The following is a 25,561-nucleotide window of genomic DNA, read 5'->3' on the forward strand; positions in this document are numbered from 1 at the left end:
TTATATAGGGGACTATCGGCTACTGTTTATATTTTACCTTTACTTCCCCCTCCCTGTTTGTTTATTTTTACGTTCTTTTATGTTAATTTTTGCTCTACATTTTTTGCCATCTACTGGCTTATGTTTTATGTTGTTTTATTTTGAATTATCGGATATATATGGGCTTCATGTGTAGGAGGTGCATTTTGCTGCCTCTAATGATAGCTTAATATTTATTTATTTATTTTCTTATTTTATGTTAAACGTTTAAGCCATTATTTAAACACACACACACACACACACACACACACACACACACACACACACACACACACACACACACACACACACACACACAGTATGAAGAAAGTGTAAAGGTTTCCACTTTCTTCCTTTATCCACTATCTTCCTTTTCATATTCTCTAAACTCAATGATTACTTAGCTTCTTAATATTATTCTTTTATTTTATATATATATGTATATATATATTTTTTTAAATATATATCTATCTAATTTTTTTTTTTTGTCTATATTAACCTACCACATTCCATTCATGGATGCTAATTATAATATAAACACAATATGAAATCTGCTCAAAAAGTATCCAAGTTATGGAGATTGTTCTTCAAAGTTGTACAATAGAAAGCACTGCAACAAATAACACATTTAGACATTTCTCATCCTTACCTCCAACACAGTAAGTCATTCACTTAAGGTAGTCTATTTTCAGCTGATAACGAAGATGTGGTTTCACATCTTGTCATATTTCAAAATGGTTGGAATACACTGAACGTGCGTGTTTGTGAAATTTTGTTTTAAAACTGGAAAAATCACGAGACCTTACAATAGCATATGAAACTATAATGGGCTGTACAAAGTTTTGACTGGCACCATCATTTCAAAGAGGACAGGGAATCTTTTGAAAGTGATCTGCAATCTGACATCCCTCAACTTCAACAAATAACAAAATCATGTCTCAGGTGAGAATTCTGGTATAAAATGACCAAAGATTAACTGTTTATGAAATTTCTGGTGAAACTTGTTTCTCTGTTGAGTAATGCCATTCCATTTTAACAAAAACTTTGAAAATGAGAAGTTTTCACAAAGTTCATGCTGTGGCTGTTTACAAAGGAACAAGTGAATATGAAACATTTTTCATATGTATCATAACTGAAGATGAAACATGGATTTATAGGTATGATCCTAAAACTAAACAGTGCCATACCAGTGGAAGACTCTTTCCCCAACCCAAAAGAATGCAGCAAAATAAAGCCTTTTTTTTTTTTTTTTTTTTAAATGTAGGGCGTTTTCTATCCACAAATATACTTACGAGGAGTAAATAATTAACAAAGAATCCATGTTGAAGTTCTGAAACATCTTCATGATGTAATTTGAAGAAAAGGCTGGAAAAGTAGAAGACTGGTTGCTTCACCACAATAATGCTCCAGTTCACAACCCTTAATTCTCCAGATATGGAGCCATGAGACTTGTTTCCCCCCCAGACTGAAAGAAAACAGAAAGGATGCTAATTTGATGACAAATGATAACACGAGAAGCAACAAATAAAATTATTTCAAAATCAATCTTCCCGAAACACTTCCAAGAGGGGGAAAATTGTTGGGCTATGTGCATCACCTCAGACGGACACTATTTTTAAGGGTGCTAAGTTATCCAACCTGTAAGTGTGCTTACTGTCACTACTTCATAGTCCACTTTTTGAACACACCTTGTACAGTATAGCACGACAGCTGTGTTTCTAGAAACCCTCATGCAATGCAAAATCGTGCAATATAAACAACAGGCCCTATGGGAAAAATAAGGTTAGGTGCCGGCCACCCAAAATTGAACACACATTTGAAACCAAAACATAACCAAACACAATAAATAATCGTAATAAAATACTTACGTATTTTATTATGACTATTACGTAATAAAATATTGCTAATGCTTTTGCTTCTATCGTAAACAAACTTGTACTTTGTTTGATTTTCTATCCAAACAGATGACAGCCATTCCATCTTTTCCAATTCTTTGTGTCTTAATCTAATGGATTTTAATTACACTTTGAGTTGTTCCTGCTATGAAAGTTGTTTTTATTTTCTCTGCATTCTTTCTAATTCTTGGCGTTGCCTCATTTAGGTCTGTAGCACGTGCAATATCACATGGTCTTTCAATTCGCTCAAAGCGTTTCACAATTTCATATTTTTTCTCTATCGACAGGCAGACTGGCCATAAACCTTACCGGGGGAAACCCCAGTGGGCTGGAGGCCGGTGTGATTTTGGCCTTAAATGCTAGTATGAAGCCACTACAAATTTTCCCGGGTAATAATTTTTGACCCAGTCCGCCTCTGTTTATTGATATCGCTTTTCTTTTTCTCTCTGAATCTGCAGTGTCTTCAAGAGGACGCTTTCTTTTCACACCTTTTAAGTATTTTACTCATTTTCAGGAAATAAAGCACAATTACAAAACGAGGAGGCACGCTTGATACACAGAGATACACTATTAACACCTCACATTTTACTAAAGCACATTTCTAGGGGTTACTACCATAAAACAATAAAAACAATTTCCAGTTGCGTTTCTGCTAGTGGAATCTTATAAACTGGTAGTAAACTTGATCTAATTGCATTTGCGATTATACCGATAGCTGGAATTTTATTTTTTGTTATTTTGGTTTTTAGGAGCATTAGCAACTAAGGCCATATTGCTCCGGGATATGCGGTGGTCATTCCCTGACCTTTCCGCAAACTCCGTATTTGATGGTGACGGGCTCGAACCCCGGTCTAATCAAGAAACGGGTGCTACGCACTGCTGCTTCTTCCCACCTGGCTACGGAGGCGCCTAGCTGGAATTGTGTTGGTTTTTACGTTGTGTTGCGTTCAGTTGGGGTGATTCCGCGTTCGACTGTCATTTCTTGTAAACACAAAGGCGAATTGTGCATAAGCGAATTCGGTTCGTGTTATATAAGATATTGTTCCCCTATTTATAAATCGTGTATGATCGAATTAGTGTAGTGTAAACACGTGTTATACAAGGATTGTTAGTTATTTGGTTTTTAGGAGCATTAGCAACTAAGGCCATATTGCTCCCGGAAATGCGGTGGTCATTCCTTGACCTTTCCGCATCCTCTGTATTTGGTGGTGACGGGCTCCAACCCCGGTTTAATCAAGAAGCGTGTGCTACGCACTGCTGCTCCTTCCCACCTGGGTTATACAAGGACTGACTGTATATACAAATGTTCCCTGGACTGGTAACTACACAGTTTTAGCAAAATGCCAAACGGGTTGAAACACTGAAAGTGCCAGTAAGCCAGTCTTTATTAAAAAAAAAGGATTACTTATTTAAATGAAATTAATGCCCATTAATTTAAATTAAATAAACAGTTTATATTATATATATAACAGAATAATTATAAATATGCCATACTAGGGTCATATTTAATAATTTTCAGTTTCATTTCACTCTTATTAGTAATATTTACAAAGTGTTTACAAAAGGAAAAAAAAAGGTATGCTGCCATGTTTTTAGAACCAGGATCAATTGTTGGTTGCCAGTGTCTGATACCGAATGCAATAAACACATCTTAGTGATATTGGTTATATTATGAGTACTGATATATAATTTTCAAAATAAACACAACAAAAACAATTGTTTAAATGGGGTGGGGGTAGGCTAGACATGCTTAAAAAAAAAAAGTACCACAGGTAATGGATTTATTCTTTAACAATTTTTCGGCACCAGTTTCTTTCTGTTTTACATATTTCTTAAATTATATGTCATCATTACAATGAATTCACAGTGTATAAAATCATTCATTTTGCTAGAATTCTAGTTCTGCGGATAGTACTTAATACTAATAGTACAGTAGTATATATTTAGGAATTCAATTGCTGAAATCATATCCCAATTTATAACTCATATTAAAAAATACTGTACAATTGCACCACCCAGAGACAGCACTGAAACCCACAAACTTATTTCTCAGGCAAGTATGTTACTCGTTGGACCAATCAGACAGTATAGGTTAATATTTTAGCTTAATGGTGGCAACTATCATTCTATGGAAATTATAGGAATCAGAGCTACTGCATTATTTAATAGGAATAATAAACTGGCAATAAAAAGATCAGAAACCTAAAATATTGAAACTTACCTCTCAACTGCTTATGTATTAATGAATGAGGTTAATTAAAAAGATTAATTCCAATGAAGACATTTGATTTTTAATTATATGTTTGTGAAAATGGATTTGTTAGAAAATGTATTGCTTTGTAAGTTTGGGTTTAACTATGGTTTACTTATTTACTTATCAAAAAATAAATTAATTTACACACTAAAATTTATAGGATATTAGGAACAATATTATGCCACATATCTTCAGTACTATCAAACTACATAAACCAGATAAACCACTGCGACCTATTGTGTTGTACAGAAGTTATGCATTTGCTTAACTTTCCTCTTACATCATAAAAATGTTATCACCTCTCTCAAAATTTTCAAAGTTTAGTGCACAGAATACAGCCTACCCACATCCGCTCTTTAATTAGTAATATCGAAATATCCAACACAGATATCCTAGCATTACTAAGTCACCCCTACCATGGTTCACTGTGGTAATAGATAACTCTGTAAAATGGCCAGAAATGCGTGTGATGTTATGTTTATGCAGTGTGTTTGTTTTGTTCAGTTGTTTCTAGCCACTTTGCCACTGGGAAGGCAATCACCTGTAAAGTCTGCCTACTGCCCATCTACACCACAAGGTGGGTCACAACTAAGCGTGAATCGTTGTCGAACCCAACTATCCCATATGGAATGCCCAAAGTGACTTGAGGATTCTTTTTTTTTTTTTTTAATAAAAACCCCCAAACATGAGAGGTATTAGAATCTATAGTACTTAGTACCGTGATTAGGTTGAAGATTGGAAAGGTGAAAGAAGATATTTGTTGATATTAGACTTAAAATTCTGTAGAGTGTAATTTTCAAGAAATACATAAGGAAGGTTGTTCCGGAAAAGATTTTTAATGAATAAACGAGGAAGAAAAGTTGGTTCCGTGAGTTTGAAGTTAGACAGTAAAAGGATGCTGAATGGTTGTGGCATGCATTTGGACTGCTTTGAAAAGGAGAGCAGGAATTATAGAAGCCAATTCAGAAGAACAGGGCCCCATGGAAGTATCTACAGAAAAGGCATGCAGCAGAAACAGAACATTTATGAGACAGAGTGGAGAGACTCTTAGAGATGGTCATTAATTAACCTAAATGCCCTCTTTTGAACGGAATTTAGTAGCCTGAGAGAGGGTTTTGGGGGCACTGCTCCAGAAGCGAGAACAATATTCCATGTTAGAGCAGATTTGTGATTTGTACAGTGAACAGCTCTCATAATCCTCATTCACACTCTCCTTCATTCCAATTTTGGAAGAAAACTAACACTGAGAGCAAAAGAAAGAGAAAACCCAATTTGCTAGAAGCAGAGGAAGCAATATTTGTGATGTGCTTATGCTTCTTAGAGAGAGAGAGAGAGAGAGAGAGAGAGAGAGAGAGAGAGAGAGAGAGAGAGAGAGAGAGAGAGATTAGAAGTCAGGGTAATCCCACAATGGAGCTGTATGATCTTGCCTAGTACTTAGTACCGTGATTGGAGTGTCATTGAAGATAAGCATAGGAACAGAAACATCCTTTTCGTGATATATAAGACAGGACTGAGTTTTAGGACTGAAATCAACTAAGTTATATTTGCCCCACTGGAGAATTACCTTGAGATCAGCATTTAAGGAATTGGTAGTGGATATTCATGAAGTTGAAGCTGTTTGTGCAGGACAAAGTTTTTCAAACTGGAAGGTAGAATGCAATGTGCTATCATCTTCCTTGGAGACACCAACATTAGTGAAGAATTAGAAAACACACACACACACACACACAGAGAGAGAGAGAGAGAGAGAGAGAGAGAGAGAGAGAGAGAGAGAGAGAGAGAGAGAGAGAGAGAGAGATATTATTATTATTATTAGCCATATGGTGCAAGGAAGCTGGAGGCTTATGATACACCAGCAAAAAAAAAAAAACATTTCTGAGTTACCCTGAGAGAGAGAGAGAGGGGAAGGGAAGGGAATCACCAAGAAAGAGAAGAATGATGATATCCAGCTGAGGACCCTGGGTGTGCCAAGCCCATACTCACCAGATGTGAGCATCTACCATCATCTGCAGTCAGTGGCCAGAGAGAACTGGACACCCAATTACAAACAGTTGTTGACAAACCAAAAGATGGAACCTTATTTAGAATAACTTTTTGCTAAACACGATCAAAAGTCTTTGAAATGCTTAGTGCCACCCAGGTTGGGGGGGGAAGGTGATTGGAGAGTGAAATCAACCAACTCAGGTGGTAGAAATGAAAGAACATAGGGAAAGGATCCTTACGTAGGAGTGCCTGCATTGGTGCTCTATCCCACACTGGCCAAGAGGCAGGCCACGCCAGCCAGTGTCAGCATCCCACACCAGGCTGGCTAAATAGCCACAGCATGGTGTCTGCTTGGTGTAATCATCCTATCCGGGGGGGGGGGGGGGGGAGACACTTACTGCACTCAATCCTCATTCACACTCTACTTCATTCCAATTTTGTACTTTTTTTCTTACATTTTATAATAATTTTAACTTTTTTTCTTACATTTTCTGTTAAATTATCTGTTTTTTTCCCACTCGTTCATCCTTTTTCTCACACACCTGGGGTGGGTGGGAATACAATGATGCATAGTGTAAATTAATATATAATGATTAAGGTTAAGCACGTAAAGTTATTGGAAATTAAAAACTAGAGAGATACAAGGAACAGTGAACGAAATGAGCTGAAACACTGATGCAGACTGCAAATTGACCAGTCAAACTAGTAATTTTGACAAATCCAGAATGTTATTTGTTATAATAATAGCACGACGTGTCAGAATGATCTAATTGTATGACTATCTATTGACTCCTGTAGTGAGGCTGCATCAAAATGAACATCATCATTAAAATATTTGATATTTGTGCACCTGGCTAAGTAGCCACTAATCAATTATTTCTAGGCAGCAAGCCTGGGATGCTGGGCATTCAGTGGTGGTATATCGCCATTATCTCTCTATGTTCAAGTTTCTACACTCAATTTTGCGATGTCTAACTCAGAAGTGGGCAATTAATTTTATGCAGGTGGCCATATGGAAAAATTTCAAAGTGACCAAGAGCCGGAGAGCTTTGCACCATAACGTTTATTTTTTAAATCATTATACAAATAGGGCACAGCCTCATTCTATGTTTAACAATGAGTAAACTACATTTACTACTCAATTGTAGAGACACTTTGCCTCAAGTTACCTAGTATTGCACCACTCTAAATAAAAAAACATTACTCCAATGGAGAAGTTTATGCCTGTTGATTGTGTCCGAGTTCTTTCAGTAAAGAGTGATCCTTGAGTGGGTGGTTGGTAATTCTGCTTATATTGCTGTTGGTCCTGTTCCATAACTTCAGCTCCTACAGGAATCCATTGCCAGACAAAGAATAACTGAAGAATCTACTAGATCACAAACCCAGTCTGCACAACTGATACACTGACTTCCCAGAGCCTAGCCATCACACAACAGCAATGAAAAATTCACACATCTACCGCATCCCAGAAGCTTGGCACACCGGGCTGCCACAAGGATATGGCTCCCGACAACCCACAGGCTACCAATTAAGTATTCTCCTTAATCAAGTGAACCCTTTGTCTAACTGACTCTGTTGTTTCTGTACCTTGTAGTATTTTTTGTCTTTAGCTAGAGGTAGCAACATGTAGTGCCAGTGTGAATTCAGTTTTCGAAATTTTTTCCATGTTAACATTTTAATATGGCAGTTATGTAGTACCCAGAGAAGGAGCATTCCCTGAGATATCCAGTTTCACTTTATTATGCTCTTTCAACTAGAGGTGGACACAATTGAATGATTTTCATAATCAATGATTAATTATCAATTATTTTAATAATCGAAATAATCAATTATATACAAATTAGTCAACTATGAAATCTATAACAATCTATAATAATTGATTATATATACATAACAAAAATAAAGATAAAGTGCTGTTACCATTATATATATATAATGACTAATGGAACTACTGGTTGAATGGTAACAGCACTTTATCTTCAGTTTTGATAATGTCAGATCAAATTCTTCTATTGTTTATTCCCCCCCCCCAGTTTTCTTGTCAATTTTGCAATCACCTAATTTGCATAGAATCAATTATGAAAATTCCATAATCAATTATTTTGATTATGACTTGATTTTGCCCATCTCTACTTTCAAGACAGTGCCATATCAGTTTTGTTCTTCCTGCATTTTATATTGGATGTTGATAGTTACCCATTTTGTGAATGAGCTGCCAAGTGCCAGTTTCTTCTAACCTCTTTAGTCTGGATAATCCAGATATTGGTTAGGTTCAACTTGTCGTGTCTTTCTGAACAAATTTCTGTAAGCTTGGTTAAATTAGTATAGTGATTAATGGAAAACGAATGGCTGATATGCCCTTTAAAGTAACCTGTATACCCTCCCTTGTTATTTTGTGTAGTATCCACTTATGATATTTGGAAATAAGTTTTTATTTCATAAAAATATCCCTTGTACAGTATTTTGTAAAAGTTGTATTTTTCTCTTCAACTAATAGCTCTCCCATAATAGATTTTTAATTTTATGCCAGACTTTTGAAACACACTACAGAATCACATTTTCTTATTTTTTCTTGGCTATCATATAATATTCCTAAAAGTAACTTTCTGGATAAAAATTAAAGATCCTGCATGTAGTAACACTCTGCCTCAGGTGAGCACTTTTGAGCAGTCCCACAAGTGGTCACTTCAGGCAGATTTTGTTTTGTAACACATTGTTCCAGAACTGTATTATGGAATGAGTAAGCCACTGGTTATAGCTATGTCAATTTTACGGTCACAATGGATAAGTTAAAAATATATAATGCCAAATTTATACAAAAAAGAGAAAATAAAAAAAAAACAAAAAAAAAAACTTACTTGATATTTATTATTATCCAAGGATTTTGTAGCAGGTACTGTTTTGCCATTGATGTCAGCATATAATGTCAAATCCTAATTTTAAAAATCACTTAGTTAATACAGAAGGGAAAATCAGAGTTCCAGAAATTAATTCTCATTTAAACAACTATAATTTACAAATAATTATGCACTGAATTTTATAAAATAACTATTTTGACTATTTACACATTGTTTCCATCAGTTATACAATTGCAGAAAAAAAAAAAAAAAACTTCCCTGAAGTCCTTTATTTGAAAGTTTCATGGGTTACATTTGTTGTAGCTACTTAAATTGTCACTTATGAGTTCAGTTTGGAAAAAGAAATAAAAATTGTATGGCACAATGTCAGATAAACAAGAAGGATGCTGTAAGACAGTTACAGAGTATTCAGAAAGGCATTCAGAAATTGTAACTGCATGATGAGCAGAGCACTGTTGTGGAGTAATTTTCAATTTTTTTGTGCCCACAGATTAAGATCCCTTCCTTCAGATTGCATAGCTCAAGTGCTTAATGATTTCAGAGTATGTAAATCTTATTAACAAGTATGAATGTTTTTATAGTGAAAATGTAATTCTAGCATAACTTGCTACCTTTAGACCTGTGTAATCCCAGTTTTTTTCTTCCTCGAAAACTGGGCTACTGGGAAATGAAATACATTGTCTTTGTGACTCTTATTTCATTTCCTGTCACTATTGTTTTCAGAAATCATGGATCACAACTAGAAATATCAATCAGTTTATTTGAAAGTTCCATCCAGTTTGCAGTTAAAAACTTGAGAACAAAGAATTAATTATTTTAATGGATGGGACAAGGTCATCATTTGTTGACGTGCAAGGTCTCTTAACAAGCAGCATCAATCTCGATGATATTTCATTCACCTTTGTAGAACTTGTACCATTCAGATATCCTACCTCTTGATAAAGATTCTTCACTGTGTTTCAGAAATAATTCCTATACTCTTCATCTGATTTTTTTCCCCAACAAAATGACAATGTTATAGTTTTTTTTTTTAAACCAACGCTAAAAAATAATGTTACAAAATTAATTACCATAAACAAGCAATAAAAATAAACCATTGGATGTGTGCAACCAAAATTTCACCTACAGGAAAAAATTCTAGGCCAGTAATGGTAAACCTTCTTCAGCTTTCATTCCAAAAATAATGTTAAAAAATATATATATAATGATTGGCTGGGCAGACAGAATTTCCACATGCCAAAAACAGACAAATAAAAAAGTAACAATTTTTGCATGGCAAAAACAAATTGAAACAAACAATTTTCACATGCCATGGGAAGGTAGGAGGAATAGAGGCAGACAGACTAAAACTAGCAAAACAGTTTTTATTGATATTATAATATCAATAAAAACTGTTTGTGATATTTTTATTTTTATTGATATGATATTATAAATACAGTGAAACTTCTCCTAACGGACACCTCTCGTTAACGGACATCTCTCTACAACGGACATTTTCAAATTTCCCAACTCACCTCCATTGGTTTTAACGTGTTTGCAGCTTCTGTCTAGCGGACATTCTCTTTAACGGACGCGGACAGGCAATCTGCACTGTTTCGTTTAGATTAGCACTTAATTTGATCTCCCCATAACGGACAGCAGGCGAGCTCACGGCCCTTTTTTCTAGGAACATTTCTTCCACGTATTGCCTCAATCGTGTGTTTATTTTCTATTTCCGATTCTCTGAATTTTATCAAGGTTTACGTCGCGGTTCTAAACCCTTTTTCAAGAATTTTAAGGCACGTGTAAAACTTCTGATGAATTCGGTGTGTGCAGGGGGGGGGGAGAATATGGCCGGCCTTTCGTCTTTTCAGTTTTGTTCAGTGTCGTGTGAAGTGCACAATGTCTTCTCGTAAACATTTAACTTTAAAAGATAAAGTCGAACTCATTAATGCGTATGATCGGAAAAAAAATAGTGTTCGCAATCTCGCTACAAAATTCAAAATCGGGAAGACGCAGGTAAGCAACATCCTGAAGGAAAAAAATGAACTGCTCAAACAATTTTGGCAACACGGAAATGATCGGGTTCAAAAATCATTCCCGAAAACTGTTGGACTTCAAATTTGTCGCGCATGTGCTAAAAAAATTCCCATTAATGGGCCTATTATTAGGGAAAGGGCTTTGGAGGTTGCGAAATCTATGGGAGTAAATGAGTTCAAAGCTTCTGTGGGATGGTTAGACAAGTTCAAAACTCGGCATAAAATTTCTTGGAAAACCATAAGTGGTGAAGGTGGATCTGTTGATACTGGGGTTGTAACAGAGTGGACCATCAAATTGGAAGATTTATGTCGTGATTTTGAAGCTAAGGATATTTACACCTGTGACGAAACAGGGTTGTTTTTTTAAAGCTCTTCCTGAAAAAACAATGAGTCTAAAAAACGAAAAGTGCCAGGGCGGAAAAATTTCTAAGGAACGCTTGACTGTACTATTATGTACAAATATGCTAGGAGACTTTGAACAACCTCTTGTTATAGGAAACCCACAAAATTCTCGTTGTTTCAAGGGCATAAAGTCGAATCTTTTGGATGTTGACTGGAAGTCTAATAAAAAAGCGTGGATGACACGAGATATCATGAGCGAATGGATAAGTCACTTTAACCAAAATATGATTCGTCAAAACAGAAAAATTATTCTTTTCATGGATAATGCTGCATCTCACCCGCACATTGAATTGTCCAACATTCAAATCATTTTTCTGCCACCAAACACATCTGCAGAGTGTCAGCCCTTGGATCAAGGGATAATAAAAAATTTTAAACTTCACTACAGAAAACATGTTTTAAGACATCTTATTGCAAACATGAACGATGTAACATGTGCGAGTGACCTTGCAAAGAAAATCAGCATCCTAGATGCGATTCAATGGATTTCCTCTTCAGTAAACGCAATTAGAAAACAAACTGTAGTGAACTGTTTTGTAAAGCTTCTCAAACGCAAAAATTGAAGTTGTGAACAGCAATGTGGAGCACCAAGAAGAACAAGAACTTCAACATCTATTGATAATGTACGATACTTCCGCTACAAGTGACCCTGGCTACAAAGATATAGACTCAAACCTCACTACAGAAGATGGTGCTCTAGATATCAACGACATTATCATCGATATTTTTCAAGAAGTTCCTCATGAGGATGAAGAAATGGAAGGAGGTCATTCTGTTGAAGAACATATTAATGACGAACCACCGATGAAAATAGAAGAAGCGCTCATACAAATCAATTGTTTAAAAATGTTTTTCGTCGCTGAAGAAGATACTGAAGGACTTTCGATGGTTTCTTCACTCCAAACCAAACAAATGTTGAAAACAAAATTATCAGCCGGAAGAAGGTGCAGAAGAAAATAAGTGATTACTGTATGCATTTTTCTTAAGATAAAGTCATGATATGCATAGCACAATTGTATGTATATTATTTACAAAAATATTGTGCAAAATCTGTATATAATTTAATTTAATTTTACATTAAACGTTTAACGATTTTTCTTTATCTCTTATGTATGTAATTGTATATTATTTACAAAAATATTGTTCAAAATCTGTATATATTTTAATTTAATTTTACATTAAACGTTTAACGATTTTTCTTTCTTTTTTTTTTTTTCTCCCTCAGACTTCTTGTTAGCGGACACTTCTCTCTAACAGACACATTTTCGTTCCCCATGGCTGTCCGTTAAAGGGAAGTTTCACTGTATTGATAAAATATTTATTTTACTGATTGATAAATATCAATATAAAAATAATAATTTGAAATTACGATTTGAAAATTTTTTTGATATTATAAAATGATATTTTAAAATTTCTAACAAGAATTTTCTTGCTGCATAATTTTGCAAACAATTACATTCACACTTACACTGTTAGATGAATCTGACAGACCATAAAGCAAATTTTCTTCAAATAAAACAGGTTTTTTTTTAAAAAAATATTTATCAGGTTGACACTGTTTGTTTGTTATTTGGTTTTTAGGAGCATTAGCAACTAAGGCCATATTGTTGCGAGGATATGAGGTGGTCATTCCCTGACCTTTCCGCAGCCTCCGTATTTGGCGGTCACAGGCTCGAACCCTAGTCTAATCAAGAAGCGTATGCTACGCATTACTGCTCCTGCTCACCTGGCTACTGAGGTGCCACCAGGTTGACGCATGCTGGTATATCTTCCTATGCATGTCTTTAGCAGAATGTGTACCATTGGTTCATCATGGCTTCTAGACATTCTGGATTACAAAATAAAAAGTTTTTCCATATTCTATATTCAGGTATTTTTAACAAATTCAGTCCAGGAAGTTTTTGATCTTAACCTTTACTGATAAAAGTTACAAAGTAGGATCAAAAAGCACCTAATAGACACATTATTTTTACTTTTTTCTATTTTTTTTTTGAATTTGTGTGAGGTGGCCACATCTCATGTACAGGTAGTGCAACTTCTCTTGGCAGAGAAAGAAAAGCATACAGAAGTAAACCCAATCAGAATTGAGTCTGTAGCCCAGTTCATTCATGCTGAAAGGAGTGATTATTTGATTATTTGTTCCGGAATTCTGTACAAAAACTGATTTTATTAAAAGTTAAAAATATAACACTATTGTCACGGTTATTTCTCACGTAATGGAATTTTATGAAAAGGAAATCATAAACGAAAATCCCAAGATTCCAATTTTCAATGCAGTTGAAAGGACTTTATGCAATGACTGAATTGTCTACATGATGACACAATGAACAATAAATGAAAAACAGAAGTATGAAACCTGTGACAATTACATGGTCTTAGTATTCACAACAAAGAAACTCCTAAATAACAATAGCAGTTGCCTAGCTATTGCATTATTTTCCAACAAATAACATCACGAAAATTTAATCTGCCATTAAAATGTCTGATCTTTCCATTCATTTGTTTTCCTAGTGTTTTTTTTTTTTTTTTTTTCTTTTTATTCCCCAAACACGAGAGGTATTAGAACCTACAGTACTTAGTGCCATACATGGGTTGAAGGTTGAGAAGATGAAAGGAGATATTTGCTGACATTAGATTTGAACTTCTGTAGATTGTAATTTGAGAAATACGTACGAAGGAAGGATGTTCCAGAAAACAGAAGTTAAATTAATAAATGAGGAAGAAGAAAAGTTGGTACTGTGAGTTTGAAGCTGGATAGTAAAAGGATGCTGACTGATTGTCGCATGCGTTCGGACTGTTTTGGAAGAGAGAGCAGGAATCATAGAAGCCAATTCACACAAAAACAGTGCCCATGGAACTATCTATAGAAAAAAGTATGCAGCAGAAACAGAACATCTATGAGACAGAGTGAAGAGACTCTGTTAGAAATGTCATTAATTAAATTAAATATTTTGAATGGAATCTAGAAGCCCAAAAGAGGTTTTGCTGGCCCTGCCCCAGATGTGGGAACAATATTCCATGGTAGGGCGGATTTGTACAGAGTAAACAGCTGTTTGGAAGAAACAAAGAGCAAAAGAGTTTTTTAGATGGAGAGGAAACAATATTTGTAATGTGCTTATGTGAAGAGAGATTAGAACTCAGGGTAATCCCCAACAGAGTTATATGATCCTGCCTAGAAATCGGAGTATCATCGAAGATAAGCATAAGAATCCTTTTTGCGAGATATAAGACACAACTGAGTTTTATAAGGATTGAAATCAACTAAGTTATTTGCCCCACTGGAGATCAGCATTTAAGGAATTGGTAGCAGATATTCTAGAAGTTGAAGCTGTTTGTGAAGGGCAAGATTTCTCAAAATGGAAGGTAGAATGCAATGTGCTATCATCAGGAAAAACTGTGGAGAGGATTTTCGGTCAATGGTCATTAATATACAAGATGAAAAGAGTGAGAGAAAGAACTGAACCTTGGGGAACACTAGCATTTGTGGAAAAGTTAGAAGACAGAGAGCCATTTACCATCACCTGCAGTGAGCAGTCAGAGAGAAAACTGGATACCCAATTACAAAAGAGTTGGCAAACCATAAGATGGAGGCTTATTTAGAAGACCTTTATGCCAAACATGATCAAAAGCCTTTGAAATGTTTGGTGAAACAAAACTGCTTGAGTTTTGTTTCACCAAAGCCAGAATATCACCAGTAGATTGACAATGAAATAATCCATACTACCAATCATTGATCAAATGGAAGGTTTCTAGATAGTTTAAGAGTTCATAGTTAATTATTTCTCCATTATTTTAGAAAGAATAGAAGTGCAATGGGATGGTAACTGGACAGGAGGGATATGTGACCTATTTTAGGAGCTGGCTGGTTATGAGTAAATTTCCAAGCAGAAGGAAAAACAGCTTTGGAATAAGTAACTGAACAAGTAATATAAAAAAATTTTTTTTAAAAAGTCAATTCCTACTTAGGTCAACAACGAACTTTCGACTTTCGACTTCAAAAATTTATCAAAAAATTATTGATTTTCACAAGAATTGAACTCGCATTCTTCACCTTCACGTGAAAAATACTGAAATCCTTGCATTTTACCAATTGAGCTACTGCCTGTTGATTTCAATTTTATTCCTAAATTTATATCCTGCTAAATATCTTATATAAGAGAAATTTTTTTTCTCCCATATAAAACTAAAATTAATTAATTAATATTTGAAAAAACTGTATTAACATCAAGTGTCATCCACTACAAGTTTAAAAAAATGTATTTGAACTTGAGTGGATGAATAAAAAGTATTTTATTAATGATTGAAAATTTGAACAAGATATATATAGGGAGAGTGTGAACTAATAGTAGGAATTGAAAAAAGGCAACACAGAACAGGAGTAAGTTCAGGAGCACAGGTTTTGAGAACAGGTGGAGAAATACCATCAGAACCTCAATCTTTCTCAGTATCAAGATTTATCAAAATCCTTCTGGCATAATTTTTAACAGAAGACCACAGGAGGCATTGAATGGCATGTACTGGGAATGGTGGGAGCTGGTTTACCAAGATCATCAATACATGAGTTAAAAGAAAAATAGGATGCTAGCAGATCAGCTTTATTTTTTTGCTGAAGTGGCAATAGAACCATCTGGTTTTGAGAGAGGTGAAAACAGAAATGGGCAAAAGTTGCAGCCAATACCTTTGGCAAGAAACCAGAATGCTCAGCTATCATTTGGACAAGAAGCAAGTTTTCTACTCTTAGCCTGTTCAAAATCTAGTTTGGACTGATTAATAACTGTTTTACAATCATTGCAAGCTTTGGTGCAGACAGAAAACAAGCCAATTACAATATGCAACATTCTTCTCTTGAACACCTTAGCACATTTATTGGAAAACCAAGGTTTATACAAAGGGTACTAGGAAAGTTTTGCAATACAGCTTTGTTTATTTAATTTTTTCAAAGTAATTTCCTCTACATTCAATACACCTCTCCATCCTCCGAAACCAATCTTTAAACCAGTTCTGCCAAGTTACACTAGGGAGTAAAGCACACTCGTTGTCCCAAGCCCGTAGAAGGTCCTCACCACTGGAAAACCGCCGCCCTTTTAGCTTCATTTTCACATGCGGGAACAGTGCAAAGTCGCAGGGAGCAAGGTCTGGACTGTAGGGAGGGTGCTCGAGAAGTTTCAGTCCTGTCGTGGTCAAATATTCGGTGCAGGCTTTGGCGCGGTAAGCTGGAGCATTTTCGTGATGGAGGTACCAGGTGTCCATTCTTGACTTTGGCCGCAGGTTCTTCATAGATCCAATGACTTTAGGTAGGCATTGTTCAGTATACCACTTAGCTGTGACTGTCTTCTGCGTGTCCAAAACGACACGTTCCACAATTCCACTCGATTTGAAAAATACAGCTATCATTTTCTTCTTTACAGATCGGGATTTTCTGACAATTACGGGTGTGTCATCATCATCAAAGACCCAAACTTTGTTTTGAGCCTTGGTCGGCAGATCGTAATAGTACAGCCAAGTCTCGTCACCTGTCACGATGTTGTTCACATACCGAGATTGTCCCTTATCAAACTTTTTTAACATCTCCCGGCACCAAGTCACACGTCGTGTCATCTGCTCTTCAGTCAGTTGATGCGGTACCCAGAGAGAACAAAGTTTCTTCACGTGCAAATGATCTTGCAGAATCGAACGAATTGCTGGTGCATTTAGGCCCAAAGTATCCTCTATCTGTTGGTAGGTCACTCGCCTGTTTTCGTCAAGCATTTTCCTCACAGCAGTAACGTTTTCCTCCGTAACTGACGTTCGTGGCCTTCCCGGCCTCTCAGAATCCTCCAGAGTGAAATTTCCCCTTTGGAATTCTCTATACCACCTGAATATCGTTGTACGATGTGGACAATCATCATCTAGTGCAAGAGTCATTTCTTCTAAGCACTGGTCTATGGTTAAACCACGCACGAAATTATACCGCAAAACTGTCCTTATCTCATTTCGTGACCACGATGCCATCGCAAGCACTTTACACTCTCACTACTAATGAATAACTGAGCCCATCGACTTGGCGTGGCGGCTACTATGCACGTATGAACATGTCTCAACATGCAGCAACAAGCAGCTTCCTGTGATTCATTGTTGCGTCATATTGCAAAACTTTCCTAGTACCCTTTGTATAAAGGATGAGATTTTAAGGTGGAGTGTGGAATAAAGGATTCCTTCCCTACAAGAATAGTTTTCCTGACACAATCTGGGCTAATGCTGATATGAAGCAATAATAAGAACCTAGGAAAAGAAGAAAAGAAATCTTGCAGGTCATCCCATTTTGCATTCTTGTAATGCCAAACAACACAAGGTTGAGAATGGCCATGAGAGAAAGACTACTTCATTGTAGAAGAATGTCTTTCACATTGGAAAAAGAGTAGTCCGAGGCAGTGGCCCTCTAGGCTCCTCAGATCACAACTTTGTGATCTGAGGAGACCACTCACTTCTGTGTGTTTAGAAGGGTTGTGTGAGAGAAACAGATCAAGCATGCTGGCTGCATGGTTAGGATTTCCTGATATTCTGTTAGGTAAATGAACAATCTGTGCGAGGTCATCAGTAATTGCAAAAGCCTCATCATCTCGACCAGCTGGGTCCATGTAACTAGAAAATGGAAGCCAGCTAGAGCTGTGAACATTAAAATCAGCATGAAAAATTACATGACTGTTAAGAAGTAAAGTTTCAAAGAGAGGAAACTCAGAGTTCCAAGTGATTAGTGGAGTTGGGAGGAAGAATGAATTTTACAGAACGTGGTAGAGAGATTTTAAGCCAGAGAAGATCAAAGAGGAGATTCCAAATTACTATTAAGTCTCTGACAGGGAATATAAGAACGGACATATGCATAAGTACTACCTTTGAAGAAAAGGAACCACAGCAGCGAATAATTCGGACAACTGAGATGAGTAGTGGTTGAATCAACCGATAACTGGGATTGCACACGGGGGTTATATCCTGGGTTACTAACAGATATGTCTCATCATTATTATCACCATCATTATTAACAAATTTATTTCATCATTATGTTTCCTAACAGTTATTTTACAATCACTGTTACACTGAAAATGCAATACCTACTACTACGATTGTTGGGTTTTAAGTGCATTAATGATTTAGACCATATTACCTGCTGTGTATTAAATGTATACAAGTAGGCATTTATAGGCTGATTTGCATGTTGTGTGTAGGCTGAAAAACAAAGAATAACTTGGGGGAACTTTGTCCCCTCTGCTTAGGATCAGCTAATTACAGCCTCGATTGAAGGTGACTTAAGAAATTCTTCCAGAATTACTACTGTACAAAAATAAGGAAATCCTTGAGTAAGACTGGAAACAAGAAGTAACATTGAAGAAGGAAACTGTTAGGATAGTTAGACTGTAGAAAGCAGCGTTTCAAACAAAGTCCAAAAAGTCTAAGCGACTGTAGAGTTGGGAGAACAACGGGACAAATGAATTTGACTTAACAGAGTAAAGAGATTTTAAGCCAAAGGAAATCAAATAAAGGAGTTTCCACATTAGGAAAACTAACAGAATAGACATGTGCAAAAGTACAACCTTTAAAGCAAAAAGAATCAAGGTGAATAATTAGGACAAATAAGAGTGGTGGTTGAGACAATCGATTACCAAGAATCTGTCAGAAACAGAAAGTGTGGCTTAGCAGATAGTGTTTTTACACATGGTGGATATAGCGAGTATTACTAACAGTTCTGCTAGCATGAAAGTGCAAGCAGATTCTGTTACGCATCCTTACAAATCCTTAACTGAATTTGCTCAGCACCTATGCACCAGACGACTAACCCTTCCACTGCCTGCAAACCAGGTACAACAAGGACAAATGTAGTACTCCAAATCTGAAAGCTCCATGATTCAAGTGGAAACTTATAATTCCATCAATACCAGACTACTGGGTTAGGACCATAACATATCCCAAACTCTTCACCAATTATAACCAAACAGAATAAGTATCACAGGGAAAGTGTGGGAGAGAACCACCCAATTCTACCCCAGTGGACAACGCTGGACATCATGGCAGAACTGGAACTCACCCAATTCTTTTCCACTGCAAATTGACTCATGGACAGGACATGGCTTCCAAGTGCAACCTCCAAACAAAAGAGCAAGCATAGCCTCCATGCACAATATACAACTTGGACTTGCATCCTAGTTGACAGCTCTGTTCTCCCAAACATCAACGGAATTAGCCCCAATGGCGAATAAATCCTACCCTTCCAAATATCCATGAACAGGACACAGGTCCCACGAGCGACTACTCAACAAATGGCTTTGCATTGACTGCACTGTATGGACCTGGACTTATTGATCCTACATTTCCAGCATCATATGTACCTGGACTTGGTTCTTGAATACTCAATCCTGACCTACAGATGGAGTATACACCAAAAGCAACAAGCAGCCCTCTACACAATATCCTATGGATGCTAAAATCTGATTTAACTAGACAGTACCCAGCTCCAATGAGCGACCTCCAAATAGGCAGCCAAACTTGGCTCACAAAACTTGACATCAGAGAAGAGAACTTAAATCCTGGAAGAGAATGAATCCTACTGGTCTATTACCAAATGCCACATGGATAAATCGCAGTCTCTGCACGCAGCACCCTATTGGCAACCTGAGCCAGCTCCCTTGCCTGGCTCACCTTTTCCACATGGGTGGGGGGAGGTGATGGTTGTGCCATTTCCCCCCCACCACCGCCATTCTTACTATCTGGTGAGGCATGGGCATACCCTACTGTAAACTGGAGCTGTCTTCCCTATAAGCTCCCCGTCTCTGCCTTCCTCCCCCCACTATACCTGCACACAAGTGAATGCCCTACACAATCTAAAATCTCCTTTGCCCACTACCTTCGGCCTCCCATTCCTAGTGCCTCCCTGCCACCCGAACACAATTTTTCTTTTTCTTTTTTTTTTTTCAGTCCTAGCCACTGAAATATCAGAAAATTAGGTAGCAGAACCTGCCAGAATACAACTAAAACTATTGGGTTTCCTGGTCTGCCTCCATGGGGCAAAAATGGGGCAACATTGGGCCTCAGTAGGGATCCAGCAGCTAAACAACCAGATGAACAATGTTACACAACACCACACATGTACAACATCCACACACTTTTAAATCTCTGGCATTTCCAGTAAACTGGCACACCCATCACAAATGCAAGCAACATGGAGATGGGGAACCCCCCTGGTGTCGCTTGACACCAAACACACTTTACACTTTATTCAACCATCATATACCAGAGTCCTACCGACCTATAGCCCTCCTGTCTGCATTCAGCAAAGTCCTGGAACAAATTCTTAGACAGAGGCTTGAATTACATTACGGCGCAGCAAATTTAACAATAAATAAACAATTTGGCTTCAAACTAGGGAAATCCACTCTGGATGCACTAGAATATATCAAGAATGCCGCAGAAAACTGCCAACAAAAGTACCTTTTTCTCATCTCTATAGACTTTGTGGGAGTGTTCGATGCCCTCCGGTGGCAGAGCGTTCTCGCAAGACTAAGAGCAGCCAACCTGCCAACAAACCTATATGAATACATTCAGAGTTACCTGAACAATAGGAGGGTCCTAGTGCAGGCTCCCTACTGCAAGATTGAGTGCCAGGTACACAGGGGCTGCCCTCAGGGTTATGTACTGGTTCCCCTCCTATGGAACTACATGCTGGATGAGTTCCTTTCCCTGGAACTTGGGGGTATGCAAGTGCTCGCATACACAGATGATCTCTCCCTAATCCTCTCTGCTGATTCAAGATAACTGGAAACTCTTGCCAACTCAACACTTTCCGCACTATGAGAGTGGACTGAAACTCATCACCTTAATATCTCTGCCACCAAAACCCAATCTATTGTACTAAAGGGATGTCTAACCCCTACCAGACTACTGCAGATGAAGATCTACAACAGAACGATCACGTTGGCCACAGAACTCAAGTACCTAGGAGTCATCCTGGACCGAAATTTATCATTTACACCCCACTTAAAATACATCCAGAAGAAAATGAAAAAATATGTTGCCATGCTTGTTAAGATTACCTGCTGCAACTTGGGGCTGAAAAGACAAACCCTAGCAATTCTTTACAAAGCAGCCATCATCCCTGTGATTGCGTATGCTTCTGGTGTCTGGCACCATAAGGCCTGTACTGTGGTAAATCTTCAGCTACTCAATATCATTCACCGACCGATTTTATTAACTCTCACCAGAACGCACTGCACCGTATCTACTCATGCCCTGCAAGTACTCACTGGAACCCTCCCCCTTGATCTTGAAGTGGTTCGCCTAGGCGTGTTACAGCAGCTTGGATGCGGAAATCTAACTACCTTCCAGGATCACAACACAGAACCAACTGCAAATCGGACAGTAGAGAAGGAAAGACTCCAGATCTATTGCGATCAATATGGTAGCAGCGCTGGACAACCTCCACAAAAGGGGAAGTCATGCGGAAGTTCCTCCCCGATTTAGAGCAAATATACCCACAGTATCCAGCATGGCTTTTCAATGGATTGTACAGCACGTATCTCCTAACAGAACACAGAGCAACCCGCCACAAACTACACCTTCTGGGACTTGAGGACAACCCAATTTGTGCATGTGGTTCCGTGGAGACCTGGGGACACCAGATGCACGACTGCAAACTTTATGAAGGTCTTCGTGTTCAATTAATCACCCAAGTGCACCTGAACCCCAAAAACCGGGAACACTACTTACTGGAAGACAAAGCCTCATATATAACACTCACCAAGTTTTCCAAGAACCTGTATGCCAGACGACCATTCCTTCCTCTGCAAACCTTGAATGGATGTGTCAAATGCAGCAAAAACCAGCCATTCCACGCGAGTGCATAATTTTTTTTAGGTCCTAGCCACTGAAATCTCAGGAAATTAGGTGGCAGGACCTGCCAAAGTACAACTAAAACTACTGGATTTCATTGTCTGCCTCCAAGGGGCAAAAGTAGGGCAACGTTGGGCCTTAGCAGGGGTCCAGCGATTAAACGGCCAGATGAACGGTACATAACAGTACACTGTACAATATCCACACACTTAAATCTCTAGCATTTCCAGTAAACTGGCACACCCATCACAATGTAAGGCACCAAACATTTTATTCAACCATCACACCGATGTCATGCAGCTATCGTATAGTTTGACGCTGCAAAATCCAGATTACCGAGAATACTGTCATGTGCTTTATATTGAGATATCAGATGCCAGTCAGCTGATGCCGTCAATGTGTTGGTTGAATTCTGTGATTCACTGGGTCGACTCAGTGTATCGACTCACTCACTCTGTAGCTATCTCTATGGCAAGCTAGTACACCATGTTAAATTCTGTGAACAGTTGGATGCGTTGTTTGTCTTAGTCTCCGTACAGGTGCACAAATATAATAATATATATTGCAATAAAATAAAAACCCATAATGAGTAAGAAGTTAAATCAGAAAACAACACTCTTAAGTTTCTTTAAGAAAAATTAAATTAGGAAAACAACAACAGAGCCCACAATTTCCGACAAGGACATTGCAGAGGTTGTTCTATCTTGTGAAACAGTGTTTCAAAATTTGATTATAAAAAAGCTGCAGACAACTGGGCCTCTAAGAAGAAGAGAAGAATTAATATACAAAATGTCAAACTTGAGTTAAAATCAGTATAAGGATTTAAACACTTTTCATTATTTTTTTAAATCTAATTCTAATAAAATTGTTTTTTTTTTAAATTTGTTATTAAAACATCCTACTTTTTTAAATAAAAAGTACCTTATTTATTAAATTTAGTGTGTTTATGTATATGTGTTGGAATTTTCATTTTTCAGTTAAAAAATATAACACTAGCCAATATTAAATTTTTTCAATGTTTGTTATACAAATTATCATCAAATCAATATAATGTTAAATTATACAATTAATTTTTGCTCTGTATCACTTTTCACATTTATAAATAACAGAAAATTTTATAATATTGCAAAGTATTACACTTCCCCACCCGACTACTTCATAATGCCACCTGGCTGGCAAAATTTTCTGGGGGAGAACACTGGATATGTTATCAAGTTCCCCTCTAAAAGTATATGATAACAAAATTATTTTTTGCAACTGGTTCCTTTTTCACTGCAGCATAGTATCCTATCAAATTGATCAGACAAGATCTCAACTTAACAAACCCATGCCATGACTGAAGTATAACTGCACTCCTGTCTCCTTGATCTAGCATTACTTCTTTAACCAGTGACTCCATTATTTTCCCTGAAACAAAAGTTAAGCTAACAGGTCTGTAATTATGCATGTCACCCTTTGATCTTCCTTTGTGAATTGGGATACATTCTCCATGGGATACATTCTCCAGTAAACAGGGACCTCTCCTGAATCCAAAGATGATCTCATAATTATGGCTAAGAGTTTACTTCCTTCTTTGCTGTCTATCATAATATAATTGGATAGATCCCAGCCACATTTTTATGTTTAGCTTCAATAATTTCTCTTCACCTTCCTTTCAGATATCACAAAATCATTTAACTTCTGGCATCCACTTCCCTAAAGAATTCCTCGTGTGAATGTAGATGCAAAATACCTATTCAGTTTGTTAGCAAACTAAGCAGGATCATCAAACAGTTAAACCATTTAACTCAAGTAGCCCAATGTGATTTGTGATTCAGTATGAAATACTGAGAAATGCAGCTTCTATAATTGTTTCCCTGAATGCTTCCATTTACAATTTGCTGTTGGTAATATCAGATAGTTTTTTTTTGCCACTGCATAGAATTTAAAAACTATCTGAGACCACTGTAATCACCTTCACGACAGCAAAAATCTTTGCTTTTACCCTTGACAGTAGTTATGTTTTTAAGTAAATTCCACATCAGTACACTGTGATTACTGCCACGTAATGAGTCATTTACCTGCAGAACTTTTAATGCATGAAGAATTGCTGCTGATAACCAGATCAAGAGTACTGGTTCCTCCTTTTGCCTCTCTAACATGCTGTTGTAGAAAACAGTCATCCAATAAATCCACAAAAGTCTTGCTAATGTGTGATTGACCAACCCACAAGTTCCAGTCAATATCTGAAAAGTTAAAATCCCCCTTTATAAAACATTCTGATTTACTGGCCCACTCCATCTCTCTGTACAGTTGTTTGCTATACTCATCAAGGTTATTTGGCCTATAACACTTACACAAGAGTGGCACCTGATTTCACAATAACTCATGGACACTTTGACTTTATCAATGCAACCATACATCAAACTAAAGTTATTTTCTGTACATGTCATCTAGAACAGTGACAAAAACCATTTCTACACAATTTATACAGTAAGCATTTAAAAACAGTTCTTGTCACTAGTCTAATGTGTCATGTTCCAATAGTCACAATTACCGTTCACTCTGGAGTTGCTTTGAATATTTTCAACTTAAATTGATTGGAACCTAGCTCAACTATATTTACATTTATTATATTTACTATGTATACTATATTATATTTATATAAACATTGTCTGCTTGTGCTGTGATTCCTGATCCTATAATTGTTTTTAAGTGTTTTGTTTTTATTTTACAATATCAGTAATAAAAATATTATTCTCATGCTTCATACAACTTCATCTGGCAAATAGGCACACACCTCCCTCATAATGGCTGAGTCTACTAACAAAGACTCTTAACCCATCACCACTTGTCACTTTCTGAATGATGACAGAAATTATATGCATCCATTTTTTTTATTTATTCATTTTTTTTTTTTAACAGTTTTGGCAGTCCATTTTCCATTTTTTTGGTGGTTTTAACTCAGCTCTTCAATTAGCTTTTGGTTTTTAATTAGATTCTTATAATTATTTGGTTCTCACATTTTATATTCTTTCAATTTCCTAATTTACGCAATTTCAATTTCCTAATTAATTTTGTTGGGTTAATTTGAATTCAATTTTCTAGCCTCAAATTCTATTGTATCTTGATTAATCTAAGTGCATCCAGTTAACATGGGTGGTCAGTACAATGTTGAGTCAGTTTGGTGTGACATAGGTACTGGGAAGGCAAGGGTGACAGTAGGAATGTGTTATAGGCCTAATGACTGATGAGTTTCTATTTCACACCTCTAAAATAACCTTGGTAAACTAATTG

At 36.9% G+C, this 25,561-nt stretch overlaps 1 protein-coding gene across 1 annotated transcript in view; it reads right to left on the reverse strand.

Moving 5' to 3' along the window:
- Tapdelta (Translocon-associated protein delta) overlaps nt 1–25,561 on the reverse strand; it is a 90,112-nt gene that overhangs the window by 47,049 nt on the left and 17,502 nt on the right. The window contains exon 3 of the mRNA XM_090371621.1: nt 9,009–9,083. Coding sequence (XP_090227747.1) covers nt 9,009–9,083 — 75 coding nt within the window. The remainder of the gene's footprint in view (nt 1–9,008; nt 9,084–25,561) is intronic.

This window comes from Mastigoproctus giganteus, chromosome 4, assembly GCF_048544385.1.
Source record: "Mastigoproctus giganteus isolate SK-2022 chromosome 4, ASM4854438v1, whole genome shotgun sequence".
NCBI classification, from domain to species: Eukaryota; Metazoa; Arthropoda; class Arachnida; order Uropygi; family Thelyphonidae; genus Mastigoproctus; species Mastigoproctus giganteus.